The following is a 16,732-nucleotide window of genomic DNA, read 5'->3' as shown; positions in this document are numbered from 1 at the left end:
GGAGATTTGTTTGTTTGTTTTGCAGTACAGACAAAAATGTAGCCTTTAGCCTGAAATGGTCATTTTCAGGTTTTTGCAACTTGGTATCGTTAAACTTCTCTCCTTTACCTCCCATGTGTGCCATTTGAATGTGTGCTGTGTGTGATGGAAGGGGAGCATACATCAGAGACAAATTTGAGAAGATGCCAACAGGTCTTTGAAGAAGGAAACAGGTTTGAGAGTTTAGCCTTTGTGGAAGAGCTGAGGTCGGTCAGATGTTCTTTTCATGGGGGACCTTCGTTGAGGTGGGCCATGTGGTTTCTGGCTTTCCTGAGAGTGGACACACTTGTACCGGGCTTTGTAGAATGAGCTTTTTCGAATGAGGGAAAGCAAGCTTGTGTGGAATGATTCCGAGGCAGTATTAATATCAGGAGAAGCTTAAATGAAGGACCAGTCTTGACATGAGAGTGCAGCTTACAATCCCTGCCAGTCAGGTGAGTGAACTGCCAGACTCTGTGGCTTAAGGCAGCTCTCTGACAAGAGTCAGAGAGATGTTGACTCTCACACACACATGATCAGATGAACCTATTGGAGCAGAATAAGCACAAGATATATTAGGAGCAAAGTTACTCACTACCAAATTCAGAAGGGAGGATTTTCCACTGGGAAAAATCTGGGTCAGAAAGTTCACTGATTGGATGAGTCACAATCTCAGTCACAGAAGTCCTTTTCTGCAATGCAGTGGCTGGTTGAAGAAGTACCAACACCCAACCAATTGGCATGGTGACAGTTGAAATGACCATATATGAGGAAGAGAGAATGGGGATGGGTGGTAAGAAGATGGTCCATGTTGGCAGATATGTAAATGGAGTCATCCCTGTTAGGAGAACGTTACTGCACATGGGCAAACAGGAGGTGGTTATGGAGGGGAAAGCACAGCCAAAGGTACTCCTGGTAGTTTGGAGGGTGAAGAGTACTACACAGACAGTGGTAAATAATGTAGTTCTTGACATATACTGCAACTCTGCCACCGGAATGGGGTTCAGGCCTGTCAAACTGGAAAATGTATTGCCCAGATATAGACACAGAGGAATCGGGGACATCCTGTGGGAAAAACGATTCTGTTAGGCAGCTCGTGTCAAGTATGCCAGTGGAAGCTTGGATTGAGAGGTCTGTCAAATTGGATAGAAGACCTCGGATGTTTGAGGCCCATAGAGTTTGGGATGGGGAAGGAGGTGCTGCTCGCAGGGAGTGGGAAAGAGGGGAGGAGGTGAGGGACAGGGTGAGGCAGGAGGCTGTAGAATGGGATATGGAGAGGGCAGGACGCTGGGGGAGTGGAGAGGGGGCAGGACGCTGGAGGAGAGGGGGCGGGGCCCTGGGGAGCGGAAAGGCGGGGCAGGATGCTGAGAGTGAGGGGAGGAGGAAGAAGAGTAGACATGAGGAAAGGGAAATTGACACTGAATGAGGTGAGAATTAATCATGATGAATGACATTTAATTTAAATTTGGTGGAATTACACAGACTTGAGAAGGAAGACAAAAAGACTAACAGCTTGAGAAGGAAGTAAGGAAACGGAATGGATTTGAAGTAGAGTAGAAAGGGACGGGTTGAAGGAAGGAAAATTTCAGCAAGATTTGGGTGAGGAGGTAGGGCCTGTCAAACATGAAGGCAACCGTGAGGTTGAGAGTTTTTTTTTTTGTCTTTTCTTCTTTTATTAACAAAAGGTATAAAGAAGGAATTGAAATGAGGGTGCTGAATAATGGGATTGAGGGGATGGAGACACGGCAAGTGGGTGTGAAATAGTTTAAAAAAAAATACGGGTTGGCCAAAAACTGTCTGAGCCAAAGATCTGGATCAAAACGAATAAAATGAGCACGAAAATATATACAGGAGTTAGTACACAATATGAACACGAGACACAAACAGAAGACAAAATCGACTGCAGCACAGACTAATCCGGAATTATTACTTTGCTTCCCTTGGTCCTTTGAATGATCTCCTTCCAAAAGCTATCACGACCGGTTCATGTGACAGTGTATTCAATTACCAAGGATATTATTACTTTTACGATGGCGTTGTTTTTTATGGTGGTCATATGGCATTTTAAGGCCCTCCTCCCTCTTCCATCCTGTCCTTCAGGGTGCAGTTGCACAGCAAGGGGGACATGCTCCACCTAAGAAGAGGAGGAAGATGTGATTGGCTGTTCATATGTTACTGTGCACAAAATATATACTTTATTGTCTCTGATCCTGAAACTTTGTTCCCTTTTTTACCCGATTCTTTCTGTTCCCACTCGTTTTGTAATTAAATATTTGCACTTTTTTTCCTCCCAAGTCGATTTGCGTCACATTTATGTCATGATTCTCTTCATGCTAACGTTTGCTTTTTATTTATTCATTCGTTCAATAAATTAGAACCATTATGATAAGTATAGTTATATCTGCCATGAGGCAGGCCTCAACACGTTCCCAGAGGTCCAATTGATTCTCCTAAAGTAATTATGTGTTGCAGCCTGTAGTCCTGACAGTCTAAATTATCTTCTCACTGTAATTCAAATACAAGTCTGAAGACGACGATGGTTCACGAGCAGTATTTGACAATGTAGATTGTTTCAAAAGTCAAGGATGAGACAATGTGATAATGTTTGACCAAGTTATAAAAATGATCAAGATGATGTGGTACGAGTGACAGGTTATTCGCTGCAAAATGTCGAAAACCCGGTTTCGTTCAACAACTTTTAAAATTTGACCTTTGCATAACCTTTAAAGGTCACAAAACAATGTTGTGGACATTAAAATAAGGAAACAGGATACGTGCTATAGCTTAATGGAGTTAGTTCGTCGAAGAAGGTCGAAAACCCGGTTCGATTCCTACAACTTTGAAAATTTGACCTTTGTGAACTTTAAAGGTCAAAGGTCAAGGATTATGACCTTTGGTGCAAAACTTCCTCTGGAACATCCCAGGAACAATATAACGTCATATAGGCTATATGGCATTTCGCACTCCTCGGATTATCCATACTTTGATGAAATTAGCGTAAAAACAAACTTGAAGGGGGCGCCACGGGCAAGGTGTTCAAGATAGAGCAAAATGGTTTCAAGACTTTAGGTGGGGAATGACCTCAAGATTATGCATAAAAAATATTGTCATCCGAGCTCTCAAAGTTTGGGCAGTCATATGATTTTTATGTCAAAATTCGAAATTTTCTAAGTTCGTGACCTTGTGACCTTGACCTTGGGGCGAAAATGAAAAATCAAGCTCCGTGGGGCTATGCAGGTGCCATTGGGCTAACCAAATACCGAAACTCCTGCCAGATTCAACAAACCCCTCGGAGAAGATGGATTTTTATGTCAAAATCGCAATTTTCGAAGTTCGTGACCTTGTGACCTTGACCTTGAGATGAAAATGAAAAATCGAGCTCCGTGGGGCTATGCAGGTGCCATTGGGCTAACCAAATACCGAAACCCCTGCCAGATTCGACAAGCCCCCGAGGAGAAGATGCAAATTGAAATCGGCCACCCCCTAAAAACATGTTTTTTGGGGGTCGCTCCGCCCATAATGGGCGCACCACGCCCATTTTCAGGAAAACACAACAAGATCATGATATGAACCTCCCACCAAAATTTTATCAGGATCGGATCAAAACCCACAGAGCTATGCTCAGGACAGACAGACAGACAGACAAACACACAAAAATAACGAATATAGTGGTCACTTATTTTTTTTGTGAAAATATTTTTTCCGTGAACCAACAAGGAATGCCGAGTGATGAACCAAAAAAATTGCAACCAAAAAACTACTTTACGTTAGCTCAACCATTCACCAGCGATGTGAACAGAAAAATGAAATAATTCCAATGCGTGAACAAAAAGAAACTACTCGAGGACGACGCAAATTCTCTCTGGAAATGTGTATCATGTAGTTTCACTCCCTGTGGGAGAGTTTATTACAAGCTCAAGAGTTTACATTATTATAATAGCATCTCTAAGAAAACCTTGTAGAATCAAAAACTACTTGGTTTGTACTCTGGGTGTGCATGGAAACATCCTACTAAGTTGGGATAGCCACCTCAAACTTCGATTTTTTTTTTTTACTTTTACGTAAAAAAAGGGGAATTTTGTCAGAATTTGATACCTGTCTGTTTCTTTGTTTTGTTTGACTTCAATACACTTGTGCATCGCTGGTCCACATCTCTTTAAAAGTTGAGCTTGTAAGGAAAGCAATAGTCTCATAGCAAAGCTTGTGGATCACGAGTCATATGTTGCGTGAGGCTGAATGCTCTTTTTAACCTCATCCACATGAACATCATACTAAGAGTAATATATATATATATATATATATATATATATATATATATATATATATATATATATATATATATATATATATATATATATATATATGTATATGCTGCGGTCTCAGGGCTCGATCCAACTACGAGGGGGAAATCCCCAGTTTCTCTCAAACTCACCCGGACCTGAGGCCACCAGGAGTGAATAACTTTACCCCACGGTGGGTTGCAATGCAACGACGAACGCCAATCAAGCTACCATGAGTCCCAGTGTCTGTCCGTCTAACAACCATTTCACTGGGGGGTCCCTTGGCCTCCCGACCGGGGAACGAACCCTCGGCAAATGTGCTACTTCCCTCTTCTGGTGATCTTGCATGCAGCCGAGCTGTACTGCTAGCACACGCCAGATCATGTAAACCGAACCGTCGGGAATCTCAACCTCCCAAGCTCTCTACGTGCAGACAGTGCTAGACCAATGGTGGAAAAGATGGACACAGACAGATCGGAAATAGATTCAACGAGAATGGGTTTATTTACACAAGTGAGGAGCAGGAAAAATAGGGGGGAGGGAACATAAGGATTTTAATGGCATGGGGAGAGATGAAGGTTAAGCAATTTGAACAGCAACGATATCAGAGAAAGGAGACACAGAGCAAACTTAACAAGCGCCTTACCTACCACGAACACATTACGTGGGCTCACCATTCAAAACCGCTATTCAACGCTGAGGGAGAGAAGTGGGAAGAAAGACTAAGGTATTTAGGGTGCATGGAAAAGAGTGACGTGGGTGTGTGTTGTGAGTGTATTTGAGAATGGAAACTGAGAAAGCTGCAGCAGAGATGTGTGAGGGGATAACCGAAGTGTGCGATCATACAAAATATGTCTGTAGTGCAGCTTGATTTCGGTCCTATTAATCGGCTTGGCTCCATCCACCCCCTCGCAGCCAAAGTTCATGAGGTAAAAACCAAAGGGGTGAAAGTGCCAAGAACCAGCAGCGCAACCAAAGGGAACCGTGTCTGGCACCCATTGAAAAAGTGTCTGCAAGCAACCATTGAACAGTGTAAGTGACCGTTGAAAGGAGCCTTGAGTGACTGTTGAAAGGAGCCAGTGTAAACGGCCATTGAAAGGAGCCAGTGTAAACGACCGTTGAAAGAAGCCAGTGTAAACGACCGTTGAAAGAGCCTCAAACGACCGTTGCAAAAGAGAGCCTCCAATGACCGTTGAAAAAGACAGCCTCCAATGACTCTTGAAAAGAGCCTCTTAGCACAAATCAACTGTTGAAATGATGTTGAAAAGAGCCTCTTTGAGACCGTTGAATAGATCGCACAAAATTACCATTGTCAGAGCCACCAAACGACCATCGTCTCGACTCGAGAGCAGTGGTTCTTAACCTTTTCAGAGGCGCCGAACCCTAACAAAAACCTCCGTATACTCGCCGAACCCCTCAAATTTGACCAAAATTTTCAATTTTAATTAATACAAAAATGAAAAAAAAATTGCATCAAAATTCAAAAGTATATTTGTATCGTAAGAAGATTAAATTAAATTTTAATTAATACAAAAATTAAAATCAAATTGCATCAAAATTCAAAAGTATATTTGGATAACAAGAAGAATTGGATCTTAATGCGATTTTTGTTCTTGTTTTTTTGAGGCGATCTGGGAAATGCGTGCTTTTGTTTTGGCAAGCGCCACCCTCGTATCACTTTCGCATGCAAGTCTGCTCCTTTTCTTTGTTTTGATGTCCAGCAGTTTCAAAAATGCATGCTCACAGAGATATGTTCTAACGAACGGTGTGAGGATCTCAAGGGCAATTTTAGCGATGAGAGGATACCCTTCCATTTGGCGGCACCAAAACGTTCAGAGCATTGTTGTGCCGAAGAGTTGTTGTTGAGTCTGGCTCTGCTGAAGTTCGATGAGGTCGTCGAGGTATTGATCGTTGACATCTGCCGTTGCAATGCCGAAAATAAATGGCTGTCTCACCCACGCTGGGTGTTGTGCTTGGTCCGGAAAATATCCATCGAATGACTTTCCCAGCTCATCCAAGTGTGTGGCAATCGCTTGCTTCATTTCCCTTGGTATAGCAGTGCCTCCAACTTCAGAATGATCTTCAATTCCGCTCACGCACTCGTCCAGTAGCGGAAAGTTCGCGAAGTTGTCCTTCTCTGTTCGCCACCTCCACAACGGTAACTTCTTTCGAAAAGCACTCAGCTTTTCTTCAGCTTCGATGACATTCACTCCACCGCCCTGCATCTGGCAATTGAGATGGTTGAGTGCGTCGAAGATGTCAGCCATGTACGCCAAGGCTCGGATGAACTTTGTTTCTTCAAAATGAGTTGCATGGCAATGCTGGTGCTCTCGCAGGAACAGGGCTAATTCTACACACAAGGCAAAACACACGTCTCGGTACCTTCCCTCGTGATAACCACCGAACGTTAGAGTGGGATAGAAAGACTTTGAATTCAGAGCCAATTTCATTGCACAGCTCTTTGAAGATGCGATTATTCAGAGCACTGCTTCGCACGTAATTCACAGTTTCAACGACGATTTTCAGAACATTGGCCAGTTGTGGAGGTAGAGTTTTTGATGCCAGCGCGTATATGTGCAGGACACAGTGCGTGACGAAGACGTGTGGTGCATTGGCGTTCACCAGCGCTCCAAAACCGGAGTTGCGCCCCAGCATGGCTGGAGCCCCGTCCGAGCAAACTGCAGACACCATGTTCCATGAAAGACCGTTGCTTCTGAAGAAGTCATCCACAAGTTTCTTCACGTCAGCTGCTTTAGTCATCGTTGTGAGAGGCTTGCAGAACAGAAACTCTTCCGTGATCTCGTCTCCCTTGACATAACGCACAAATACGATGAGCTGGCTCAAATTAGAAACGTTGGTGGTCTCGGCGAGTTGTGTCGGAGTGGTGCTGAGGTGTCGTCCACCAGACGGTAGTCTCCTTGGGTTAACCTGAGGCGGTCCCTTCGGGTGGGTGCCTGGTATGTCCTATCCCTAAGGATGCATTCTACGCCACGCTCAAGTCTGTGGTTGATCAGTGCCCAGACAAGATACATTTCTAGTCTTGGTAGATTTCAATGCATTGACTGGAACTGATAGGGATGGTTATGAGACATGTGTTAGTCCCCATGGATTCAGGAACTATGAACCAGAATAGCACGAAGTTCCTTGACTTTGCAAGAAGTCATAGACTGAGGGTGGCTGATTCATGATTTCAGCGCCCACAAGCTCATCGCTGGACTTGGTATTCCAACGCTGGCGGTGTGCAAAGGTGATTGACCATGCCCTCGTTGATGGTCGCTGGAGGATGATCCAGAACTGCAGGGTCTAACGGGGAGTGCTCAGGTCCTCAATACTGACCACCGGCTTGTTGTAGCAACTCTAAAGCTGCACCTTAAATCCAAGAGAATGGTACCATCCCAGCTGAGGCTGGGTGTTGACAAGCTCAAGGATGAGAGGGTAGCTGAGGAGTTTGCGAACAGGCTGAGTGGACATTTGGGGGGTCTGGGTGCTTTGGGGGTTCCTGAAGAGTTGTGGAGTGCCTTCAAGACAACCATCCTTGATGTTGCCGGTGGATGTCTTGGAACTCACTGCAGGGCAAAGAAGAATTTTGTCTCAAGGGACACTGGATACCATTGACCAGAGTCGCAGGGCCAGGCTGAATGGCAGAGCTGAGCTGTTCAGGGAGCTGAGGTGTAAAACTGTACGTGCACTAAGGGTGGACAAGGAGGCCTATGTGCGAGGAATCTGTGAGGGGGTGGAGCATCACCTGTGGAAAGGTGATTCTCGTCCCGCTTACAGGGGAATTTGTGCATTGCGTTCATCCAAGCCCATCCCTCGGAGCACTGCAGTTGGAGCAGAGAGTGGTAGGCTCTTGACAGAGGAGTCTGAAGTGAAGGCCTGCTGGGCCAGTTACTTTGAGCGGTTGTACCAAGCTGATCCACCAGCTGTCGAGTTGGACGTCAAGGGTGTTACAATCCCTGTTGCTGACCCTCCAATCAACTGTGGTCCACCTTCGCTTGTGGAAACACGGGCTGTGGTGAACCGGTTGAAACGGGGTAAAGCTCCAGGGATCTGTGGCATCCATGCTGAACTTCTCAAGGCTGGTGGAAATGCTGCACTCGTGTCATTGCATTCAGTTTTGTGCTCTGCCTGGAACACAGGCATCATCCCAACTGATTGGAAGACGGGCCTTGTTGTCCCTCTCTGGAAAGGGAAGGGTGATCGCCATGACTGCAACAACTACCGAGGGGTGACGCTGCTCTCAGTGCCGGGCAAGGTCTTTGCTCAGATAATTATTGAGAGGGTTCGCCACCATCTGCTTGAGCACCAGCATCCAGAGCAGTCAGGCTTTACACCAAAGAGGTCAACGATTGACCGTATCCTTGCTCTTCGGGTCCTCACCGAACGCAGACGAGAGTTTCGACAGGGGCTGCTTGTGTGGTGTAATCTGCAGGCCTACGGGGAGGGGCATGATGATGATGCATGATGGGCGTGATGATTGGAGGAGTGGTCGTGGTGGTTATCGTATCTGCAGGGGATATAGGGTGTGCACGCCGTCTGAGGCGTCATAGTAATGCTGGAGTCGCCCGGCTAGCTCAGTCGGTAGAGCATGAGACTCTTAATCTCAGGGTCGTGGGTACAGTTGGCGAACGAGGATCTGCGGATCGGCGTGTGTAAGGGCGGCAAATGACCCGTGCGGTTCCAAGCTACGGAGCCAAAGGTCTCGCCGGCGCGTACATGGCAGAGAGTTGGTGCACGGCAAACGTACGCGTGCCCGCCTTCGTCGGAATCTACTTCGGCCACGTCGAGTGGGCAACGTTCGTTCGTTTGGTTCATTTTCCTGTTCGTTTTGTCGAGGACACGCGTTTCGGCTCGAACGCGGCGTTGGACGTCGCGCAAGCTCTGGAGAATGTCCGAGGTCTCGATGGTCGGGGCACAGCAGATGGTCTAAGGGTCATCGCGATGGGCCAGGCACGCATGGCCATGCGCACGGTCTGCGGCGCGGGTCGTGGGCGAGCGTGGCAATGCAATCACTCGGACGGCGGTCTGAGCTCTCGAGGTCGTCTACAGTGTGTGGGCCGAGGGTCATCGCCCATTATTACGGTCATAGATGGCGGTGTGCGAAGCGATCCTTCCATTCCGGGTCGAGACCTGCTTGCAATTGATCCGGAGATGACAAGATCAGTGGCGGGGGGGGTGGAAGTGAGCGAGGCACGGATCGGGTGTCGAATTGAGTCCACTCGTGCTGGCCGCGCATCGCATTCGGCTGTGCCGTGCAAATTCACGACAGAGGAGCGTCCGGCACGGTTCAGAGATCATTTTATTTCTGGTCTGCGAGCAGCCATCCTATGGTTGACCGACATCACATTCAACTCTGCGGTCGCGACTGCTTCATCTGTCGAGCAGACACTCACGGATGTCCGCGCCATGGCTGGCCAGGACGTAATGAGTAGCTCCAGCTGGAGCATGGCGGCTAATCTCGAGTGCCACGCGGTGACCGCGCAAGTCCGCGCAATGGCACAAGTGCCGCAGGGTGCTCGCGCGCCTAGCGGTGCGGGACGAGGGCGCGCACCACAGCACGGTCGCACCGGGAGCGAAGGGGCACCGCAGCACGGTCGCACCGGGAGCGAAGGGGCACCGCAGCAGGACCCCGGTGACCTGGAGATCAGCCGGCAGCCGGGGCATGACGATGCCGGCGAGCCGGAGCAGGAGCCGGACCCGGCGAGTCGGACCCTTTTGGGTCGGAACGGGTTCTGGTTCGTACCTCCAGATGTGCCAGTGCTCTCTTCGAGACCTTCGTCGAGTACCGAGGGCGAGGCGCTGGCGGCGGGGGGCGCGTCGATGCAGCGGGAGCGACCGTTCGTTGCTGCCTGCGGCGGTGAGGTGCGCTCCAGGAGCGGCGAGAGCCATATCAGCTCTCGCGATGAGTTCCCGCGCTTCGTTCGTGATGAGTTCCCGCGCTTCGGCAAGGTTCGTGAGGCAATGCGCGTCAGTGTTGTTCAGGCAGCTTCAACAGGTGGCGGTGGGCCCGTTGCGTTAAAGGGAGTCGCGAGTCGCAACATCAAGTCGACAACCAAGAAGCGGACTCGTGATGTGGGTTGTTGTTCAGGGCATATGTGTTTTTCCTTGCTCTAGTGATGCAGTTTAACGTTGTTGAAATAAATGCCAGCAGTTCTCATGTGAAAGTGGATTTGGCGGAGATCAGTCAATGGAGTTGGTGTTATGATCAATGTGATGTGGGGGCGAATAAAGAAGGTTCATTGGCCTCCAGTTGCCCCAGGCCACAGGTAATTGCTTTGTCATGTGCTGGGATTTTATCAAAAAAGCGCGCTGTACGGAAAAATGAGTTTGCAATGCTTCGAATAATGTTCGTAGTGATTTATAACGAGCCTATGATTGCAGTGTGGTTTAAGTGGAGTTGCTCCCGACTAGCGACCGTGTGGGTCTCGAGGTCGACTCAGGACCAAGATTGGTGCCCTGGTCGGCGTTACCCCCACCTCTGCTTGCGAGCGCAGCTCTCTGTGTTCGCTCAAGGCCGTTGGGACGGGCGTTGGCGTCTCAACTGATTGTGGTGCGTGAGTTGTTTTGGCGCATTAAATGCATGCAGCCAGCGGCGCTATTCAGTGCCCCCGGCCAAGGTCTAAGGCTGGCGCCACGGCTTCCAGATAGCGGGCTGCCGGCCTCGGGATGTTTATCTACGTCGGGTCTGCCTGGGGGGAGTGGGCCAGAGGCGTTTGATGGGGCCGGGGGAGGTTGGCTCGAAAGGTCGTTACGACCTTGGCGAGGGCCATGTCAGCATGGGCCGCCTGGGAGCGTTTTTGCTGCGTAGTGCTGTTGTGCTTCTCATTTTGCTGCTTCATATCGGTAACTCGGTCAGACCTGGCCTTTGCTGCTCCACTCGCTCGCATCGACACATTATATGATGTGGTGTGCTATTATACTTCGCTATTGGTCATTTTATTTTCATGATTATTATACCGAAGTCCTTATAATGCTTCTTATATTGGTGGTCATTTAATAATCATACTTTTAGGAGAGAGGAGTGTGGTGTAGTCTGCAGGCCTACGGGGAGGGGCATGATGATGATGATGATGGGCGTGATGATTGGAGGAGTGGTCGTGGTGGTTATCGTATCTGCAGGGGATATAGGGTGTGCGCGCCGTCTGAGGCGTCGTAGTAATGCTGGAGTCGCCCGGCTCGTGAGTGTGCCGAATACGGAATAAAGGGGAGCCGCGGGCACAGTACGCCCGCGCTCGCATTTGTACAACACAGCTCGGCTCGACTGTCCTTCCGCTCGTGTCTGCCTGCTAAGCATCTCCCACTTCAGTACAGTACAGAAGACGGGCCTTGTTGTCCCTCTCTGGAAAGGGAAGGGTGATCGCCACGACTGCAACAACTACCGAGGGGTGACGCTGCTCTCAGTGCCGGGCAAGGTCTTTGCTCAGATAATTATTGAGAGGGTTCGCCACCATCTGCTTGAGCACCAGCATCCAGAGCAGTCAGGCTTTACACCAAAGAGGTCAACGATTGACCGTATCCTTGCTCTTCGGGTCCTCACCGAACGCAGACGAGAGTTTCGACAGGGGCTGCTTGCACCTCATGTTGATCTCTCTAAAGCGTTCGATTCAGTGAATCAGGATGCCCTCTGGAGGATTCTTGGTCTTCGTGGGGTGTCACCAAAACTGATCGATCTGATGTCTGAACTCTACTCTGGTACTGAGAGTGCTGTGAAATGCGGTGGTACCATCTCTGACTTATTTCCAGTTGTTACTGGAGTTCGTCAGGGGTGTGTACTGGCCCCCACACTTTTCAGCACTTCTATGGACTGGATTCTCGGGAGAATGTCGGAGAGATCAAGCTGTGGTGCATCGTTTGGGAATGGCAAGATCTCGTACCTTGATTTCGCTGATGATGCAGTCATCTTTGCGGAGACTTTAGATATCCTTTTGGGGGCCCTCGAGGTGCTGAACGACGAGTTGGAGCCGCTGGCATTACGGGTTTCTTGGGTCAAAACTAAGATCCAGGCTTTCAATGACATCTTGGATGCTGCTGTCCTGTCTGTGTCTGTTTGTGGTGAGGATGTTGAGGTCGTGGAGAGATTCACTTCCCTTGGCAGTGATATTCATGTCTCTGCTGGCTGTGAGTCAGAGGTCAATAGACATCTGGATCGGGCCTAGGGAGTCATGGATTCAGTGGATCATGGGGTGTGGTGCTGCCGTTACCTGTGCAGGAGGACGAAAGTCCGAGTCTTCAGGTCCTTGGTGCTACCAATCTTGCTCTATGGATGCGAGACTTGGACTCTGACCAAGGTTCTGAGGAGACGTAATTCCTTTGGTACCAGGTGTCTTCGGTGAATCCTTGGCTATCGCTGGTTGGGTTTTGTGTCCAACGAGTGGTTGCTGAGGGAGACTCGGATGAGATTTATTATCTGCATAGTCTGTGAGCGTCAGTTGCAGCTGTATGGACATGTGGCTCATTTTCCTGACGCTGATCCTGCTCACCAGATTTTCTCAGCGGGGAAGTCTCGTGAGTGGAGGAGGCCAATGGGCCGACCACGTGCCTCGTGGTTGCAGCAGCTTGATCAACATCTCAAGGAGATGGGGATGGGCCTGGCATCTGCATGAGGGATGGCCAGACAGAGGCCCCTGGAGTACCGGTGGAAAGTGGACGCAGCGACGTGTTGTTCTGGCACATGCTCCCATACCTGACCTGACCTGTGAGAGGCTTGCAGAACAGAAACTCTTCCGTGATCTCGTCTCCCTTGACATAACGCACAAATACGATGAGATGGCTCAAATTAGAAACGTTGGTGGTCTCGTTGAGTTTCAGGCTGAATTCCGTTGGACTCGCGACTAAATTTGCAACTTCCTGGGCGAGGATATCATCGCTTCATGTCGTCGATTCTGCTGCTGATGGTGTCATTTGAGAGTGGAACAAGAGACAACTTTTCTTCAGCAGCTTTTCCTAGCATGATGTTGGCCAGCTTCAATGCGGCCGGTTTGATGAGTGTTTCGCCAACGGTGTGTGGTTTGCCCTGTTTTACAATTAGATACGCAACTTCATACGAGGCGCTGAGGATCGGTTTGTCAATTGGAATGAAGTTGTGAGCAGGCAAAGTCGCCCTTACGTCGAATCTAGCTCTTTGCAATTTGAATTCATCTTGCGTTGCGTCCCTTGTACTGTCCCTCGCCGTGCAATTTTATGAAGTGTTCCCGTAATTTCGCTGGTACAAGGCTGGAATTGCTCAACTTCACATAGCAAAGCATGCATTGAGGATGCTGAGTTCCGTCCTGCTCCGTGGTATACGTGAACCCATACCGCACGTAATCCTCCGACCATTTCCTTTTCTTACTTGACATCCTGATCCTGAACAAAAAAAAATTAAGTGACACTGAAAGCAAATTATAGCAAAATTGCAATGTGTTTCGGAGTGCATTCACCGAACCCCTGAGACTGGCTCACCGAACCCCTGGAGTTCGGTCGAACCCAGGTTAAGAACCACTGCTCTCGAGCAAACAAAACAATTGTGGAAAGCCAAGTGTAAACGACCGTTGAAAGGAGCAAAACAAACGACCGTTGAAAAGAGCCTCTTTGAGACCGTTGAAAAGAGCCTCTTTGAGACCGTTGAATGGAGCGCATAAAAGGACCGTTGTCAGAGCCTCCAAATGACTTTTGTTGAGCAAACAAAAATGACCATTGAAAGCCTCGAGAATGTGTACGCCATTGGGCGGGGCCTGCGTGTGCAGATAGGCGTTCTTCCTCCCGAGCCTCACCCATTCGAGTTGCTGCAGCGAGTCCTCTCAGTTGGGGCTTCTGGCTGTCATAAGAGTCGGACCTCGCTTGCCACTGCTTAAGACAAGAGAGCATTCGGCTGGTTCGAGGTGCACAGCACCACAGGCATGCAAGAACGATTATGAGGAAACTAAAGGAGCCGATATCTCAGGTCAATGCTGACCAAATAACGCCTGGGCATGTGATAGCCATCACAAAGGCTTACAACGGGGTTAATGGTTGTGGGTTGTGGGATGAGGGATCTCCTTTAGACCATCGTAGTTGTCTCACATTTGTCGCACCTTCTGACTCACGGAAACTAAATTGAGAAGGGTTCGAGACCGGTTCGAGACAACCGCGATGACTCTGCGACGATTTTGAGAGAAAATTTGTCGCACAAATTTTTTGAACATGTTCAAAATTCAAGCGACGCCCTGCGACTCATGCGAGGAAATTAAGAACCACCGCGAACGTTTCGAGGCATTTTGGAGAACCCCGTTCGCGTTTTGTCGTGAGCTGTCACAGCCCAGTGAGACACAGGCTTAAATGGAGGGGGGGGAAGTTAAAGATAATGTGAGAGTGCAAATGTGTTTCGAAGTACAACACATGATATACAGGAATGAATTCACACATGATGTACAGTAATGAAGTTATGTATTTCGTACAGTAAAAGTCAGACATGATGTACAGTGGTGAAGTCATGTATAATGTCAAGCAGTGAACACCAAGTGTTCATATCTGCAGTTCCCTTCATGATTGGCATTGATTGTGTGAATCAGGGAGGGACCTCACCTGCTTTATGTATTCATTTGAAAAAAAGTTGACGTCATAATATCGCCGCTAATGGAAATCGCCTCTACCATTATCTCCGAAACGAGGAAAGCCGTTTGAATTTTGTTTGCGGGAATCAAGCCGGGCATTAGCACAGATAATTATTTATCGCAAACCTGATACATCACAATGACGTCATATTCATTTTTATGACGTCATCATTAAGAGGACGAGGATCTTAGCTCATTCGAGCTTGTTTTTTCTCTGCAACCGCTTGTGTCCGATCGATGCGACAATTTAGACATCGGAGGGACTCCCCATTGAGAATGTTTAAATGATAACACTAACGTGATAAGTCACATGTTATGGCAGCCATATTGGATGAAAGGAAAAAAAAACTGAGCATCTTCTCGAAACCGCTCGATGAAAAAAAAAATTGATAACTGACATATGTCAAACTCCCCATGGGGGTATACAGGGTGATAATGATGACATAATCAACAAAGTGGTCTTCCACCCATGATTAGTTGAATATAATTCCTTATTTGAAAAATCTGAAATGTCATACATCTGGTGAATAATTCAATCTATGAGGTCATCAGTCATGTGGTCTGGCAGCCATATTGGATTGAAAATAAAAACGCAAAAAATCTTCTCCAGAACCGCTTAACAGATCGATGTGAAACTTCATACATATGATTGACGAGCCATGGGGAATGTTGTTTGAATTATTTTCATATTCATCTTCATTGATGCAATTTAGCTTTAATGTGCACAACAGTGGTCATTAAATATCCTCAGAATCAATAGTTAAAGCTTCAGATAATGGCAATGTATACACTATAAGTGGGGGAGGGGGGGGCATGTTTTTTGTGGAGTTCGACTGGAGCTTTCTGATGTGGAATGTGATACACCAAAATTATCGTCATGACCTCCTGAGTTGATTAGACTAATTAACGACAAAGAACCCAGAAGAATTCCCATATTTTAAACGCACACCATGTTAAGGTATACAGAGCAGCTCAATAGATCCTTCCACGGCATGGCATTTTAATTACAAAAAGAACAAGTGGTGCCAGGTACAACAAATCCCACCCATTTAAGGCATAAAGTTATTTTGGGGATCAAATTTAAATTTGATACATCCTTCACCCCGATCTTCACAAATATGCATTTTTCACTATATGATTGTTAGGATTTTAAGTCACAAATAGAATAAGGTTCACTAAGCTTAGTTTGAAGTAAATCGGATCAGTTTTGACGAAGTTATGAGCGAAAAACGATTTTGACCTTTTCGTGATCTGACCTTGACCTTTGACCAAATTGGACCCAAAAGTTAATGCGGTCGTCCAAGGTTCATTGCCCACCTGTGGATTAAATTTGATAGCGTTTGCTAAAGCCGTTTTGCTTTAAAGTTGCTAACAGACAGACAAACAAGCAATCAGAGACTGGTACTTACGAAATCGTCAACTTGACCTTTGACCTTGTCTCATAAAAGCTGTCTTAAGCGAAGGAAGCGAAGCAAACCAGAAGTTTCTACGATGATGCTGTACCAAACCATCAAAAATCGAATGTTTGACCTCACTTTGACCTTTGACCGATTTTGACCAAAATCTCATCAGCTCAAGCCATCACCCTCCTGAATCACATGGTGTAATTTGACATTTGTGGCTTCTTCCATTCTCGAGTTATCATGCCGACAAACAAACGCACAAACAAACACACAAACAGAGGAAGGAAGTCATCAATATACTTACGAAATCTTTAGATTTCGTAAGTAACAAAACGGACAATTACAATATCCCGCTCCCTCCCTCCGGGAGGGGGTGGGATAATGATAACATTTAAACAAAGCATATATTAATTAATCACGATAATAATCACAGTAATTGTACCATTTGTCAATAATAATA

At 47.3% G+C, this 16,732-nt stretch overlaps 1 protein-coding gene across 6 annotated transcripts in view; it reads left to right on the top strand.

Annotated features, from left to right (window-relative positions):
* FANCI (FA complementation group I) overlaps positions 1-2,315 on the top strand; it is a 202,576-nt gene extending 200,261 nt beyond the window's left edge. For all 6 annotated transcript variants that reach the window (XM_085849819.1, XM_085849817.1, XM_085849818.1 and 3 more), the window contains one exon: positions 2,119-2,315. In XM_085849819.1, coding sequence (XP_085705945.1) covers positions 2,119-2,175 — 57 coding nt within the window. In that variant the 3' untranslated portion in view covers positions 2,176-2,315. The remainder of the gene's footprint in view (positions 1-2,118) is intronic.
* The last annotated feature ends 14,417 nt before the right edge of the window (positions 2,316-16,732 follow it).

Source organism: Eptatretus burgeri, chromosome 12 (genome assembly GCF_056783735.1).
Source record: "Eptatretus burgeri isolate ZD-2024b chromosome 12, Ebu_testis_v1, whole genome shotgun sequence".
Lineage (NCBI taxonomy): Eukaryota > Metazoa > Chordata > Myxini > Myxiniformes > Myxinidae > Eptatretus > Eptatretus burgeri.
This window is presented reverse-complemented; position numbering and strand designations above follow the sequence as displayed.